Consider the following 17755-nt stretch of genomic DNA (forward strand, 5'->3'; position numbering starts at 1 on the left):
TATAAGGCCCTATGGGATTAGGACCCCACCCTTATGACTGCACGTAACCGAACTTACCTTCTAAAAGCCCTGTCTTCAAACAGTTACATTGAGGTTAGAGTTTTAACACCTGAATTTTGGTGGGGGACATGGTTCAGTCCATAGCGTCCTGCTTTGGTGACTCAGGAAGGGTTTGCTGGAGGAAGTGTAAGTTAAATCCTGAAAGATGAGAGCACTTACCAGGCAAAGGCAAGAGGGAGCGTGGATGAACAGCATGGGCAAAGACGTTGAGATAAGAGAGACTATGACGTATTTGGGAAACTAAAAGAAACACCAGCGTGGGTGCGAATGTGCTGCAGAATGAGGCGAATGCCACTGGAAGGCTGGGTGTAAATTGCTATGAAAGTTCCAAGGATGACCCAGAGGAGAGGCAGCCTTTGGTCACATCTTAAACGTTAGGAGAAGGATCCTGCAGGCTCGGAAGGACTTTGACATGGAGGGCGGATGCGGCAGAGCAAAGGCCTTCCCTGGGCCAGAGCTCCGAGTGGTGGAACGTGACGCAGAGTGAGGTAGTGCTGGCCACGGGAAGGCCGCGAGGGCTTCAGGACGTCAGCAGCGCCGCGTCTGCGTAGTGTCTGGTCCATATTGAACAGTCCAGAAAAGGTTTTTATAAACACAGAATTTTTAGTCACTTCGGCTTAGAACTTTTCATTGAGTTTCTACTGCCAGTATCTTAGAGTTATTTCTTTTTTCTTAAAGAGCAAAAGTCCCTTTCTCATTGAATTACTTAGTTATTAAAAATATAATGATGTGACCTTGAGCAAACTTCAAGATAAGGTCCTTTTACCTTTGTTTGTTTCTTTTTGACAGATTATGACTCGGATGCCATGAGTAGCTCTTATGAGTCATATGATGAAGAGGAGGAAGATGGAAAGGGGAAGAAAACTCGGCACCAGTGGCCTTCAGAGGAGGCCTCCATGGACCTGGTGAAGGACGCCAAGATCTGTGCCTTCCTGCTGCGGAAGAAGCGCTTCGGCCAGTGGACCAAGTTACTCTGCGTCATCAAGGACACCAAGCTGCTGGTAAAGCGTTCCGAATAGGCGTGTTTGTGTAAAATTGGTAGGATTTTGTTGGAAATATATAGCGATGGAATTCATGCCCAGTCAGTGTTAACATCAGCCACTCAGGGAAGGGGAGCCCTCAGCGAGGACCTGTGCACTCGCAGCGGCCGTGCGCTGGTACCCGCCATAAGCCATCGATGAGCACCGGCCGAGGTTGTGTCTTCACTGCTGTTGGTTTCCCAGCTCCAGAAGCAGCCAGCAGACAAAATCATTCCCATTCTGGGGCAGTGTCTGTGGTTTGTGTCACTGGAAATGCATGATATTTTAACTTGCCAGAAGTTGCAAGATGGATTTTCTCATTTGTAGTGAGTCAGTGAATTCCTCAAAGCCAGGTCATGGAAGTGGGACAGGCAGGCCTTCGGAGGTTTGGAGGGAGAGCGGCCAGGAAAGGAAATTCTTTTGGAAAGCTCGAGGCCAATTCTCCTTTTTTTAAAATCCCAGAGTCAGAACAGGAAGATAAGTAAGTCACAGAGAAGCAGGGGCTGCGGAAAGCACAGACCCCTTTGCTGTAGGTGTTTCTCCAATGGAGGCTCCATTTAGGAACAAGAGCCTTTGAGAATGGTGTGGCAACTCCCCCGCTCCCGCCTCCTCCCTTCTCCCCCCCTCCCGCCTCCTCTCTTCTCTCTCCTTCCCGCCTCCTCCCTCCTCCTTCTTCTCTCCCCCCTCCCTCCCCTTCTACCTTCTTTCTTCCTTCTCCTTCGTTCCTGTAGAAACCATGGTTGATTATGAGAATTATGAACCTTAGAGTATGTTTTTGCCTTTTGTTTTTCCTTCAAAGTAACCTTGAGGGGAAAATTGTTCAAGATTATATCATTAAAACAGAAAACATGAGAATTTATGTTTCTGTATATCATTCTTTAGTGGAGCAAATGATACTTTTCCCCCCCAAGTTTCATCTGTGAATTATGGGTATCTTATTGTATTATGTTCTTAGGACATTGTATATTTTTTAATTAATGTTTTTGTTCAGTCTTTTAAAAATGGTGAGAGAACATATTTTTTCCGCATGTGTGGCCTGAATTTCTCCCGGATTTAGAATATGCCAAAAATGATGCCATAGGGAATTTTAAAGAATGGGGGAAAAAAAGATTAATATGGTCCTTATTTATAATCTGACATAATGGCTGCAAGATGTGGATTTATTATATAAATACTTCAAGAACACACAGTCATCTCTCATCTGAAAGAGAAGTTCTAGAGCGCAGTGAGGAAACCCTGCAGTGGGATGTGGGGTTCGCAGTTTGGGGTCTGGGTCCTGACCCTCGTTGCCACCACTTGTCTTTCTCCCGATCTGTGAGTTTTCTTCCCTTGGGTCTCCTAGCAGCTTTTCCTCCTTCAAAACTGGGATGATAAATCCTGCCATTTAGAGTATTTGTAAATATTTAAGAAGAAATCAACAGAAAAGTGGGAGAAAGCACTGTCTTTAATAAAATGCAGAATCAGTGTTAGTTATTTTTATTATGAAGCTTTTTTCCTTTCAAAAATGACCTATGATCCAACCCTTCAGATAACCCCTATTGACATAAAAAGACAACAGTAATAAAAGTAAATGCTTTCCAAACTGAAACAGTACAGAAAGCTATAAAGAGAAAACAAAAAGCCATGTTCTTCCCCTAAGTGTTCCCAGTCTGTCTTCCCATTTGTGGCTCATTTGTATCTCCTATCATAGAACTTGTTCCTTCTGTGCCCAGGTGGCTCTGGGGTGAATACTATGATACACTCAGACGCCCTTCAGGACCGTAGGACACAGTCCCACACTTGCAGGAAGGGCTGCTGGGCCCACTCGGGGCTGTCTCCATTGAGGAGGGCCCTTGAGCCCAAGGTCCGCTCCTGCCCCACGGTTCTGCCTCCAGTGCCAGGGTATAAAGGCCCAGACTCCTGGGGCAGCTCTGGTGGGGCCCTTGCGCTCTAAAGCTCTTGAGGTGTCCCCGAGGCCACCTGAGCTGTGTTGTGGGTTCCTTCTTTGCCTAGTCCCACTTCTCCCTCTCCCTCCTACTAGCGTTGTCCTAAGGGCACACCTTAATGAATGTCCTGCGTGCCCCTCTCTGTCATAGAGCAGCTTGCCTGGGAGATTGCAGATTGCGGATTGCAGTTTGTCGTATTGCTGATAACAGAGCTACTGTGAGGCATTTCACTTAAGGAAAAATATGAGCTATAAAATTCCCTTTCTGAAATGCCAAATGTTTGAGATGATGGATATGCTAATTACCGTGACCTCACCACTCTGTATTATGCATATCGAAACATCACTATGTACTCCATAAATATGTACAGTTATGTCATTTTTTAAAAGTTTAAACAATTTTTAATTTTTTTTTTTGAGACAGAGTCTCACTCTGTTGCCTGGGCTAGAGTGCTGTGGCATCGGCCTAGCCCACAGCAACCTCAAACTCCTGGGCTCAAGCAATCCTCCTGCCTCAGCCTCCTGAGTAGCTGGGACTACAGGCATGCGCCACTGCCACCATGCCCGGCTAATTTTTTTATATATATATTTTTAGTTGTCTGGCTAATTTCTTTCTATTTTTAGTAGAGATGGGGTCTCACTCTTGTTCAGGCTGGTCTCGAACTCCTGAGCTCAAACTATCTGCCCGCCTTGGCCTCCCAGAGTGCTAGGATTATAGGCATGAGCCACCGCGCCTGGCCAAAAAAAGTTTAAACAATTTAAAATTTAAAAAATTCCTTTTCTGAGTCCTTCCACTGTACTGTTTCCCTTTTACCTTTTTTTTGCACTTACTCAAAATGCAAAAAATATGGTAAATGGTAAACATTTATAACAATCTGAGGTTAATTGGTTTTGATGTATTTTTTTCTTCCTTTTTAGACAGGGCAATCATCAGTTGAATTTTTTAAAAGAGGGGGTGATGTATTCCTTATCTGTGTAATTTGAGAGTCACGGATTCAGAACTATCAAACAGGAAAGGACTCTAGAAGTCATTTCTGAAAATAAGTCTCCATTCATCCCTTCATCAGTAAATGGTGTAGAGCCAGGAATGCAGACTGTGCACTGTGCAGTGTTGGGCAGGAGTCCTGCGCCCACCACTCTGCGGGTTCCTAGCTTTGGGCAAGTTATTAATATTAGTATTTAACCAGCTGCGTCTCAGGGCTGCCACAGTCTGCAAATCTGCAGAATGGATAACTTTGGTGATTAAGTGGAAAGCATGAAATGCCTCCTGATGTCCACACTCAGCACTTGGTAGCAGATATATTGTTACTAATAATTTAATGTAACCTAATAAGATAATAACAATAACAGCAAAACATACTTTATGAAAGGAGGAAATGGGCTCAGAAAGCTTAAAAAGCTTCCTGGGACCCATGATAAATTGGTAACAGGGCTAGTACCCCAATATCTGACCTCTGTGTCTTTCCATTAATGCTTTTGGCCATAAGTAATACAGTTAAAGAAAAGGGGGTAGGGGGAACCCTTGGACAAAGATTTGATTCTAAGTTTTACAAACAGACATTAAGCAAGGGCAATATGAACTAAATCTCAGTTTTAACCTTACCAATTGAAATCTTTAGAGTGGACGTCAGTTGTGTAAGTGGAGCAACATGAGTTTTGGATCCTCTAGTCACCTAGAAAGCAGACCTTTGTAGACATTTTTGCACAATTTGTATTGATATTTATGGTCTTAATAAAATAATTTATCTGTTTTTCAGAAAGGGGATAGAGATGTGATAGGCAGATATCACACAATGTAGGTTATAAAGTATCTGAATTATTATATTGTCTCTCCACATTAGAGCTGTGTAGTTGCAACAGAACTAAAAATATGTTTTATATATTATTCATGTAAATATAAATATATTTTATATACTTTTATTTATAAATAATTTTCCCAGTCCCTTTTTCCACAGGTTACAGCCATTAACAGCCTTTTTGTATCTCCTTCTAGAGCTTGTTCCTCCTATGCTCAGGTAGCTCCAGGGTGGGTACTGCAATGCGCCCACAAGTTCCGTCAGAGTGGGGACTTTCTGCTTCTTGCTGGATCATGCCATAGATGTTCAGTAACTTCTGCTGAGTTCACGAATAAGTGTTACCTTCCTATGCTTGGAGGCAAAGCATCAGTATGAAGGAGTGTTTCGTGTGTGTGAAACTTGTTAGTCTGGAGATCCGTTTCCCAGTTGCTGATGTCTTCGCTCTCTGATCAGACCTGCAGATGTCTTGCCAATATTCATGTTTTCATTATGCTGGAGTTTTATCAGTGTTTCTGTTTGAACTTTCTCATAATATACATTGATTTGTTGTGTTGAATGCAGTGCTATAAAAGTTCCAAGGACCAGCAGCCTCAGATGGAACTGCCCCTACAAGGCTGTAACATTACATACATCCCGAAAGACAGCAAAAAGAAGAAGCACGAGTTGAAAATTACCCAGCAAGGCACAGACCCACTTGTTCTTGCGGTCCAGAGCAAGGAGCAGGCTGAACAGTGGCTGAAGGTAGGTTGTCTGTTATGTTTCTGAGCCATTTTCAATTCCAAACCTCTTTCTGAGATTTAATTTTATTTTAATTTGTGTTTTTTTAAGCATAGGCAGAATGGGTTAACCTGAATAGTTTTATCTTTCATAGCTGAGTATTCTGATTACTTTGAGGCGAATCAGAAACCCATTTCAGTATAACTCTTGTCTCTGTAGATTTGCCTACTCTCAACATTTCATGTCAATGGACTCCTATGAGGGTGGCCTTTCGTGTCTGGCTTCTTCCACTTAGTGTCCTGCTGTCAAGGTTCATCCATGTTGGAGCAGGTGTCAATATGTCTTTCCTTTATACTGCTTTTTTTGTGTCATGTGTAAGAGCCCCTTTGCTGAATCTGAGGTCCTGAAGATTTATACCTGTGTTTCCTGAGTGATTTACAAAGTTAGCTCTTAAATCAAGGTTTATGATCCATTTTGATTTGTTTTGCTATTTTTTGCATATAGTGTGAAACAGGGGTCCAATTTCATTCTTTTTCATGTGGGTTTCCATTTGTCCCCATAGAAGTCACTTGATTCTTAGAACAGTGCTTTCCTCTGTCAGGGAGCATTTTCATTTTCCTCTGCCACATGTTTGGGGGTGTCAGCTCTCCAAAATCAGGGTTCGAGGTGATCAGAGCCACCCAGGTTACTTGAAGTCAGCCTGCAGTCCATTCAAGAGAAGGTTTATGTGTCTTTTATTTTACTCTTAACTCCAAGATGCGTTCCTTTGGGGTCCCCATCTTGATTGTGGGTGCCTTGCCAGGGACCTCATCCTTGGCATGCCCTGGACTCCAGCTTTCAATCCCTCCTCCCGCAGAGTGGTCAGAGATACTGCTTGCCCTCAGCTGCCTCCTCCAGGGTGGCAGAGGCAATGCCAGCTCCCAGGCTACCTCTCTGGATTTCCAGCCTCTTCTGGGTCTTGGCCCAGTAATCCCTCTCTATCATAGTAGCTTCTTCATGCTTTGGGGAAGATGCTTTGCATATTTTATCTTGCTTTTCTAATTGTCTTCATTACCAAGATTGGTCCAAACCATCTATTCCATCATTGCCTGCTGGCTCCTGTTATGAAAAGGGTTGGAAAGGTGGGAAAACCTGGTAAGCATTTTTGTAACAGTGGTTCTTACAACATGCAGGTATTCATATTAAGTATTCATTAAAATTCTTATTTCCCGCCTGTCCCCAGGAAATTAGAAAGGTCAGACTGCATGATGGTAACAATGATTACTATCATTGTGTCTGTCAGCTGCTCAGAACACATTGATGTTGTCTTTTTTATTTTGTTGGGAGTGGCTGTGGCTTTCCTCGTATTTGTATCGTATGGGAGTTGAGGAGAGCGGTTTCTTCCTCTGAGTGATCCTCCTGGAAGTCCTGTGGTGAGGAATTTCTACTGTCGAGTTTATATCCTTCCCGACACAGAACTTCAGTATGTTACACGTCAACCCCACCGTTACCAGTATCACTGAAGCCCTTTAAGTGTACAAAGGACTTTCCCGCCATCATTATCTTGTAGTCCCCAAAACAGGCACCTGAGAAAGGTGTTATCATTAGCAGTTTCACTTGACAGTGAAGAGACCGAGTCTCAGGTAAGTGAAGTGACGCCAGCTGTGATCAGCCCGTGACAGAGCTGGGGTCCAAATCAGGTTTCTCTGGCTTCGTGTCTCATTCTTGTTGTGTTGGGCCATCTGACAGTTTGCCATTTTCTTTGTTTTTCATTCCTCACGCCTGTGATTGCTGTACCATCCCTTCAGTAAGGAGGGAACACAGTTTGGAAACGAGTGAGCAGCTTTATGATTCTGTTTTCTTCATCTGGTCTCACTGTTTTGGTTACCTGCACCCATCCTGCATTCTGTGCTTTACTCTGCAATTTATGCTTTCTTCTTTTTCCCTTGTATTTCGTGCACACTAAAGCACAGCGCCTTGCTTGCTGGCGTCGGTCTCCTGTGAAGTTATCTGGAGTGCCACTGGGAATGGCATGGAGCTGACAGTGCAGCTGACAAATGCACCATTAAAAACAAACTTTTTCAAGATGTGAGATGCTGATGGAGTGAAATGATCTTGTATCTTGTTTCACCAGATGCGAGATACTTATAGATCAGACGCACTTAGCTAATTATAGAAGGATGACTCCATTTATGAATGGAAGTTAACTATAATAATTTTTTTTAGCATTTGCTGATGATAAATAAATAAATATATTTTAATAAATAAATAAGTGAAACAGGGTAAATTATCTTTTTCCCAAGAGTTTAAGGTGATGAATTACTTTATTTAATGCCTGTGTTACTTCCATTACATGTGACAGTACGAGAACCTAAGAAATCTTGATTAGAAATGATAGTCAGATTGCAAAACTAGTTTCAGTCAATCGGTTATAGAATTTTAATTATTTTAGACCAGCAGAGACCTGAGTTGGCCTAGTTTAGTTTCTCCAGATACTGTCATTAGATTTGCTGCCTTATTGAATCACCTAGAGATTTAAAAACCATAGATTTCCAATGATTCAGATTCATTCCGGACCTAAGAATCTTTTTTTCTTTTTACTTTATATCTATTATATCTTTTTAAGATCTAAAATGCTACAGTTGGAACTGAGATATGCCTCCCCTGTTTAATTCTCTCTCCCTTCTCAAAGGTAACTTTTATCTGAATTTGGTGTTTATCACTGTCTGGTTATGTTTTTTAAGAAATGCCTTCACTTATATATGTACACGGCCATGCATGGTAAATAATATGTTTTTCATGTTTCATAATTTCCATGTAAATGGCTTCAAACTCCATGTGTCCTGTGGGTGGTTTTTTCACTCAGAACTGTTTTACATCCGTGCTCCTGCTGATGGCCACTTAGTGTGTTCACACCCTCTCCTACCACAGGCTGCGTTGCCGTGAGCGTTCTCCTATGTGTCCCTTGGTCTCACGCTTGTGGCTTCTCTGGGATGGATGCCTTGGATACCTGACGATGGAATTGGCAGGTGTAGGAAGTACACATCTTTAGCATCACTAGATTTTGTCAAATTGTTTTCTGCACTTCCCCCAGCAGTGCCGGAGAACAGTCTTCTTTTGTATATCTCCTTTCAGAGTTTCTATGTACATGTGCATGGAAATTCCTCTCACCTGCCCATAGAAAAGGTAAAGCATTCTGCACCTGGTTTTCTTCACCCAAGCAAAGTATCTTGGAGATCTTAGCAATTTAGAGAATAGAGAGCTTTCTCTTTTTTAAAAATAGTATATAGCATTCCATTGTGTAAATAGACCATACTTTAAAAAAATATCCCATTCATAGACATTGGGTTATTCTCAGTCTTTTGATATGACAGACAATTTTATATTGTTAATAAATAACCCTATGCATATATCATTTCATACGCTAGTCTGTAGGCTAAACTCCCAGAAAGAGTAATTGCTTGTATGAAGGCTATAAGCATTCATAATTTTGATATATAGCCAAATCTGTCTTCATAGGCAGCCCTAGTTTTCAGCAGTTCACTGTGAGGTGTGTAGGTGAAGTTTTATTGGTTTCTGTCTTTCTTGGTGTTTGTTGAGTTCCTTGGTTCTGTGGGTTGATGCCTTTCCTTACTTTTGGAATGTTTTTGGCCATTTTCTCTTCAGACGCTTTTTTCTGCCTCAATTTTTTTTTCTCTCCTCTCCTTTCGAAATTCCATTCATAGATATGTTAGGTCCTTTGATATTTTCATATGGATTTCTTGATACTCTTCTGTTTTTGATAACTCTTTCGTTGTGTTTCAGCTTGGGCAGAGGCCTTTAGTTTACTGTCCTCAGGTTTACTGATCTTTCCTCTTCTGTGGCCTGGTGTGTTACACTCGTCTGATCCATCTTCTTTCCTGACATCCTGCTTTTCATTTGTGGCCTGGCCACCCCCTTCCCTCCCTCCATTCCTTCTTTCCTTCCTTCCTCCCCTCCTCCCTCCCTTCCTTCCTCTCTCTTTCTTCATAGTTCCCATCTCTCTGCTGAACTTCCCCATCTATTCATGTTGTGCACCATTTTTATGAACTATTTTAGCATTTCTATCATATCTATTTTAGCATCTCTGATAATTCCAGTATCTGGCCCATCTCTGGGACTGCTTGTGTTGAATGTGTCTCAGGAGTTTATATTATATTCTGTACATTTTGTGTGAAAGAGCAGTGGAGACTGAAGTGAGCTGTATTCTCTCCAGAAAATGGTGTGGCCCCCTACCGAGCTGCTCCTGGGTGGCTTGTGTGCATCTCACCTGTGGTTGAGAGGAGTCTGCACTTTGTTGCAGCTTCACTTTGATTCACTTCACTTCTGCTGTCCGAAGGGTTGAAGTGCTGCATCAGGAACTTCCCATCAGCTTGGCGTGGGCTCTGAGACCTGTGGTGAAAACCTGGAGATCTCTTTTGTATACTGCAGATGCGTGACCGGCTTTCTGAACCAGCTTGTTGTTTTGTTTCTGGTTTTGGCCTAACAGCCAGCTTTTGGCTTGCTGAGGTGGTCTCTGTGTTCTGCAGTCTTGCCTCTGGCTTTTTGTGCCTTGGGAGAAATCTCTCTGCCCTGTACTCTGTCTCTAGCTATTGAAGGTTGGGTGCCTGGTTCTCTAGGAAGCCTGGTCCTTCCTTGGGGAGGCTTCGTGCCGCCCCCTGCCTTCATCTGCAGAGCAGCAACCTTGCAGTTGGGAGAAGTATTGTGCATCTCAAGGGGACCCCTCTGAACTCTGTTTGCTTGGTTCCAGCTTCTTTGCTGTGCCTGCATACTCAATAAAGCCCCAGGGGAAAGATGGGTGAGTGAGTGTAGGCTCCTTCTGTCGAGGTGCTCCTTGAATTGTTTTGGGTTTTTTTTCCGAGACAAGAGTCTCACTCTGTGGCCTGGGCTAGAGTGCTGTGGCGTCAGCCTAGCTCACAGCAACCTCAAACTCCTGGGCTCAAATGATTCTCCTGCCTCAGCCTCCCGAGTAGCTGGGACTACAGGCATGCGCCACCACGCCCAGCTAATTTTTCTATTTTTAGTTGTCTGGCTAATTTCTTTCTATTATTAGTAGAAACGGGGGTCTCACTCTTGCTGAGGCTGGTCTCAAACTCCTGACCTCAAGCGATCCTCCCACCTGGGCCTCCCAGAGTGCTAGGATTAAGGCGGGAGCCACTGCACCCTGCTGTGGTGCTCCTTGAATTGTAAAGTCATGCCAGCTGCATGTGGCTGTTAATCTTTGGCTTCTCCCCTTGCCCTGTGTAGTGGATGCCCTTCTGGCCCCATCCTGCCAGTGACAAGGGGGGCTGTGGTCACTCCTTTTCTGTGAAGGACTCTTCACTTTTAGGATTTAGCTCTTTTAGGTTTCTTTGTATCCTCATTGCTTGGATGGGTTAAAAAAAAATACTTTTTTTTTTCTTTTTAGCTTATCCACTTGTTTTGTTGTGACGGAAAGAGTGACGGTCTCCCACACCTTTCTGTATGGTAACCAGAAGTCAGAGTACTCTGTGCCGCCTTTGTTTTCTTCATAGTCTTGCCAGAAGTTTGTCAATTTTATTAGTTCTCTCAAAAAAACAAATTTTGATTCTGCTGGATTTTTTCTATAATATTGTTGTTTTCTACTTTATTAAGTTCTCTTCTTTATTATTTTATTTCTACTTTTTTTTTGGCTTAATTTGCTGTAATTATCTCAACTTCTTGAAATGTACACTTAGATCATTGATTTTTTTTAACAATTTTTTTTTCCTAAACATGCATTTAAAACTATATTATTTCCTTCTAAGCATAGTTTTGACTATATACTATTAACATATGTTTAGACATTTTGTGCTTTTGTTATTATTCAGTTTAAACATTTTCTAGTTTCTGTTGTGATTTCTTTGACCAATGATTCATTTGGGAATATATTGCTTGCCTTGTAAATATTTGGTTATTTTTTAAAATTATCTATTTGTTTTTGATTTCTAATTTAATTGTCTTATAGAACTTTATATGATTTTACATCTTAGAAATTTGTAGACTTGATTATTGTTCAACATAGAGTCAGTTTTTGTAAATGTTCTATGTCTATTTGTAAAGGATATGTATTTTACAATTTGGTAAATTGGTCTATATACGTTTGTAGACCACAGTCTTTTTTTTTTTTTTTTTTTTGAGACAGGGTCTCACTCTGTCACCCAGGCTGAAATACAGTGGTGAGATAGTAGCTCACTTAACCTTGAACTCCTCCGCTCAAGTGATGCTCCTGCCTCAGCCTCCTGAGTAGCTGGGGATTATAGGTGCACCACCATGCCCAGCTAATTTTCAAAATTTTTTGTAGAGATAGGGTGTCACTATGTTTCCTAGGCTGGTCTTGAACTCCTGGCCTCAAGTAGACCCTCCACCTCGGCCTCCCAAATGCAGATTACAGTCTTTAACTGTCTTGTTTAACTCTTCTTTTTTTAACCAAAATGATTCACAACTTTGTAATGATAGTTTTATGTGAGATAAGTCAATGTTATCATCATGGCTTTTTATTTCAGCTCATACAGGCCACATCTTTATGGTTGAAGTGCTTTTTTTTTACATGAAAGAGCAACCATCATAAAAGGAGCAACCCCCACTTAGCTATACGGAGTATGTTAGGATGAGAGAAAAGTGAGTGAAGAATCTGGAAATCTAGGATATGTTCCTGGAATACATTTAACTCATGATATTTTGGGTCAACAAACTCTTTCCCATTTATCTATCAAATGAAAATAATAATTACCAGAATTATCAAAGATGTAGAATAAAAAACAATATAAATATACTTTCAAAATTATATAGGTAATATATAAATGGTATTATTCATAATGCCACTTTTAGGATTCCTATAAAAGCTTTAACAACTCTCTCATATGAATTGTTTTGTAAAACAAATGCCAATTCTTTTAATAATATGAACTGCTATTATCCCACATTATTTAAGTCTTTTATTTGTAAAAGTTATGTTTTATTAACATAAAAGGCTTTTATTAATATAAACTGCTATTACCCCACATTGTTTAAAACTGATGATCCAGACTTTCGATATTTTGAAACACAGCTTTAGTGTAACAGTTAAAAATATTTTAATGAAGTCACATATACATACCCTTTGTCAAGTGTGAAAAACACGAGGGCTGTGTTTAACCAATGCATGACTTTGCACATATTTCTTCAAGAATTGCTGCCAAGTTTGTTTCTCCTTTCTGCCTGCAACTTCCATTACCAGCAGCTCTTGCCAAAATTAACTGACTCTGTGTGTGTCTGTGTGTGTGTGTGCGCACACAGATGTTGAAAACATGAGCCGTTGCATAGGGGTCAAACAGAAGACAAGAGCCAGTGTTCCCAGAAATGGAGTGGTAAGGTTTCCTTAAAAAATGTGCAGAGATTGTGTTTCTCGAGTTGAGGGCTCAAGTTAAAAGCAAACAAAACTACCACAAAACATATAACAATTTGTTTTTTAGAAGATTTGTGATTCCGAATTTGGATCTAGTTTTCTTAAATACATACTGAAGCTCTCATACAACATGACTCTAAATAGAAAGGTATTGTTATAAACCCTCATTTGTAGCTATTGAAAGGATTTGAGTGATAAGCCTTTTATTTATGATTCCTGAATTAACTCTGCAGGTACAATTTGGCAATAAATAGAGACAGGGTAGAAAGACAGTTTTATGAAAATAGCCTGATCTCTGCAACTGGTTGAAAAAATCCATGGAAATAAAGACTGGTTCATGCTGATTGATCTTTTTACTGGTGCCTTTCTTCATACCCTGGACATAATTACTATTTAGTCTAGGGGAGCATGAACAATCTCATGGTGCCATGAGGAACCCCCAGCCCTGCCCCAGGTTGGTGTCGGGCTCTGGGCTGGTCTGGTGTGTGCCCATCTTCCTAAGCACTGTTGGAAACACTGTTACTCTGCAGGAGGAATTTGACTTCTAGCTGGGAGAAAAATTAATAACGAAGAATAAGAGTGTATGATTTGTCTATGTGCAGTGTTCTAAGCATTCAGATTGTGTGGCTGGGTTTATCAGGAAAAGCTTCTCAAACAGGCGACAGTGCGAGCACTAACAGCTAGACCACCCTGTCTGACTGCTGGACACACGGGCCCTGGCGGAACAGGAGAGTGAGGGCGCCTGAGAGGTCAACAGGGCAGTGTGTTAGGGAGGGATGTGGAAGTTTGAATGTGTATATGCCTGGCGGCTTTTATTGATTTGCCTTTTTATTTTTAACAAACACTTTCCCCCCCCTACCGAGGATTTCAGAAATCAGTGCTGAGGACTGGGAAACTTTGTCATGAGGCTTTTCTTATTTTAATTATGGCCTGGTTTCTTTCCTTTGTTTCTCCTTCACTCACTTGTTTTCCTCATAGAAAATCTTAAATCCAATTTATTTCTTTATCCCCTCATTCTTTTTCCCCCTTTAATCAGACTTTTTTGTGTCACTGTTGTAAACAAGGCATAGCCCCTCCGTCCTCACGAGCAAGGCTCAGAAGACACAGACCTGCATGACTGTTGTGACAGATGGACACGAGGCCGTCTGTGGGCATGTGCGTGCCGTGTCCACCACACGGGAGGGCCAGAGAGGGCTTCCTGGACGTGGGCCGGGCTGACTCTGAAGGATGCCCCGTTTCGTGCACCTCGTCCAGAAGACACCACTCACATAGCCCTCCCCGCGCCCCCGCGGCCGGCAGGGATGATTGCAGTAGTGCCGCCAAAGTGCTTTGTTGGTTCTTCCCCACTAACAAAAAAAAGAAAAGGAGAAAGAAGACAACTGTATTTTAAATAAAAAGCTTTTGCCAGAGATCATAGGATTGTGCAGGCTGTTTTATGGAGTAAAATGAAGAACTTGTCAAGTTCGGCTTTGTTTGTATAACTGAAAGACATTTTCGTTTATTTAACACTATAATCATGGGAAAAGAGTTTAGGTTTACTAATACCTGTTATGGGAGAAGTATTGGGCTGGATACTTAACATGTGTTTTAGCATTTCTTTTCCACTGTGACCCCCTTAGGTGTTATTTTGTGCGTGTCACTGATGGGGAAAGTGAAGCTCAGAGACCAAACTGCTCAGCTATGCATATGGAGCAAGTGGTGGAACTGGGGTTTAAACCCAGGTCTATTTGCCACAAAAACTCGAGAGTTTTCCATTTGATTAACACTCTTTCCCTAGAGAAAAGACAAAGTCTTCTCCTCAAATCAAGTAAAAATTTGCTTTGTCAATAGAAGACTTAATAGTCACATTGGGGCAGGTGAGGGAATAAAGACAGAAAAGCAGTGGTGAAATCGGCACGAAGGTGAGAGAAGCGAAGAGAGATCTATACGGTTAGAAGGCACAGGTCACTGGACTGAGCGGCGCCTTCGGTCCTGCCTCCGCACCTTGGAATTAGCAAGGAGAAAATATTGCCCCAAGCTCTCTGGCTTTCTTCTTTCATTTTCTTTTTTTTCTTATTTAGTGGACATCAGCTGAGCAGTAAAATGGCTGGAAACACGATCCTGGTCTTTTGTCGGTCATTGGCTCTAATCCCAACGCCAGTGCATGCCGAGTGAATTTGGATATGTCTATTGAGGTCAAATTGCAAAATTACTACTCAGATATCTAGGACTTTGGCATTTCCTTTTTGCTCCGAAGGAGCTTGAGTTTAACTCAAATTGAAGCTTAGGTCCAAAAAAGAATTGAAGACATTTTGAAAAATGTGCCTGCTAACTTTTTAGTTACAAGAACGTGTCACAGGCACTGGACCCTTGTCTGTCTCATTTGCTGCCTATGCACGCCTGGACATTATATGAACTCTGGAATGATTGAGGAGACCAGTGGGTGGCTGTGTGTAGGGGATGGCCTGGAAGGCCGCTTGTGCCCAGAATCATGAGCGCCCCTAAGTCTAGCCTGGAAGGGTTTTCTGAGCTCTTAACGTAAGCTGTAAGGTGCTCAGAGTAATAGTGGTGTTAGCAGTGACAGCAGCGACTGGTTTGAACGTACATATCCACCCACCTGCTTCTCCACTGTCTTCCTCTGAATAGACTTCACTGCCTAGTTGCCAGGAACAGAAATCCTGGAGTCCCCTTGGAGTTGACTCTTTTCCCTCAGCCCCGAGTCTGGTCCCTCAGCAAGGCTGGCGCTCCTCCCTCCAGGTGTCCTGACTCCCCTCCTGTACCTGCCTTCACTGCAGCAGCTGCAGCCCGTGTTGCATCTGAACAGCTATAGCAATGATGGCCTCTAACTCATTTCCCTGCACTTTCTTATCTGCTCCAGTGTAACTCTTCCCACAACAAGTAGTGTTTTCTACAACCTTCTCATAATTGAGTGCTTGTTGTGTTTTAGGCTCTGTCTCAGGCATTTTGCCTTCTTCAGAAGGCAGGTGCTATGGCATCTGCCCTGTTCAGACGGGAAATTAAAGTTGGTTTGCCCAAGGTGACAGCCAGCGTTACACCCATGCAGGAGGCCTTGTGCCCATGCTCTTGAGTCCTGCCCCTCTCCTTGAAGTGCTCTTTGGGTCTTTCCCCCTTGGGCCCGAAGACACTACATGATCTGCCTCCAGCCAGCTGCCCCCACCTCATCTCCTGCCTCTTTCTCCCCTGCCATCCTGCCACATGGCACTCTGGTTTCCTCACACACTTCACACCCACCAGAGGGCCTTTGCACCAGCTGTTCTCTTGCCTAGAACCCTTTTCCGCCAGCTCTTCACATGGCTGGACCCTTAAACGTCATTCCAGTAAGGCCCCCTCAGGGCTCCTGATCTAAGTAGCCACCCACCATTTTCTTAAAACACCATCTTTTATTCTTTGTAGCACTTACTGCTGTCTTACGTTCCCTACATGTTTTTGGTGTCACCTATTATTTATGGTGATACTTAAATGACATGGATTGAAACTCTATGTGAGCAGGAACCTCAAATGCATTGTTCATCTATGTCAGTCCCAGCATTGGGCAGACATTTGGTGAATGACTGAGAGAGTAAGTGAACAGATGAACACCTGGCATCCTGGAACTCCAACCCGGGTGCATTTGATCCTATGCATTTCCCTGCCACACCATATGCCTCCGTCTGCGCACCTCGTGGGAGCCCTAGTTTAAGCGTCTTTGCCTTTGGGCACGCTCAAAAGATGTCTGTGCTTTTCATAGGTGATCAAAGAAGCCTACAACGGCAGTAGTGGGCCTGTGGATTCAGAATGCCCTCCTCCACCAAGCTCCCCGGTGCACAAGGCAGAACTAGAGAAGGTAAGGGCATTGTTCTTTCCAGGAATACTAACTTTGCAGTTGATTTAGGTCTCCCTCAAAGTTTTAATAACATTCTCTGAGAATTTCAGCACTTCCAGGTGGAAAAAAAAAAAAAGAAAAAATGCAGTTCTGCTTCCCATCCATTTTAACTTCTGAGTTTGTACTAAGCTTAAGTAAGTCATTTCACAGACTGCGTAGTAATTATTTCCAGCTGTGGATGAAGAAATGGATTAAAGGTGTGAAGGGCATTGTTCAAAGTCACAAAGCTATTGAATTGCAAGATTGATATCTGAATCCAAGTCTGTCTACTTCTGGGATACAGTAGGTGCTTCATAAATGTACCTTCCAAAGGCTTATTCCTAACAGACCAGGAGACACCCCCTGCCCCCTCTACAGTGTACTCATTTTGCTTATCGAAAGGCAGAAGAAGAGCATAGTGGTTGGGGGGTGGCCTGTCAGCTGGACACCCCTTCTTGCCAGAAATGTGCAGAAGCCATCACTGTTGGGCACACGCCCTGCTCTGATTGTACTTCATCTGTCTGCATGTGACTGAGGCCATTTCCTTGGAGACCCCTGGCTTCCTGCCATGAGATCTTCTGCCAGTAGCTTGTGTCCCAGGAGCTTTCTGAGCTGTCTACCTTTATCCCCTGCCCACAAACAGACAGTTTTTTGTCTGTCCTTGTATTAGTCAGGGTTCTCCAGAGGAAAAGAGTCGATGAGATGTGTATCTACGTAGAAAGAGATCTATTATGAGGAATTGGCTCACACGGTGATGGAGGGTGCAAGTCCCCAATCTGCAGTGTGGGCTGGCAGGCAGAGACCCGGAGGAGCTGATGGTGCACATGAGGTCTGAGGGCAGTCTGCTGGAGCATCCCCTCTTGTATGGGGAGGCCAGTGTTTTTGTTCCACTCAGGCCTTCAACTGATTGAATGAGGCCCACCCACACTAGGGAGGGCAGTGAACTCAGAGTTCACTGATTTAAATGTCAGTCTCATCCAGAAGCACCCTCCTAGTTGACACATAAAAGTAACCATC

General features: G+C 42.8%; 1 protein-coding gene across 1 annotated transcript in view; it reads left to right on the plus strand.

The window, feature by feature from the left end:
* The window catches only part of AFAP1 (actin filament associated protein 1), a 134426-nt gene that overhangs the window by 68470 nt on the left and 48201 nt on the right, over nucleotides 1-17755 (plus strand). The window contains exons 5-7 of the mRNA XM_012656745.1: nucleotides 850-1061; nucleotides 5361-5540; nucleotides 16625-16720. Coding sequence (XP_012512199.1) covers nucleotides 850-1061; nucleotides 5361-5540; nucleotides 16625-16720 — 488 coding nt within the window. The remainder of the gene's footprint in view (nucleotides 1-849; nucleotides 1062-5360; nucleotides 5541-16624; nucleotides 16721-17755) is intronic.

This window comes from Propithecus coquereli, unplaced genomic scaffold (genome assembly GCF_000956105.1).
Source record: "Propithecus coquereli isolate 6110/MARCELLA unplaced genomic scaffold, Pcoq_1.0 Scaffold518, whole genome shotgun sequence".
NCBI classification, from domain to species: Eukaryota; Metazoa; Chordata; class Mammalia; order Primates; family Indriidae; genus Propithecus; species Propithecus coquereli.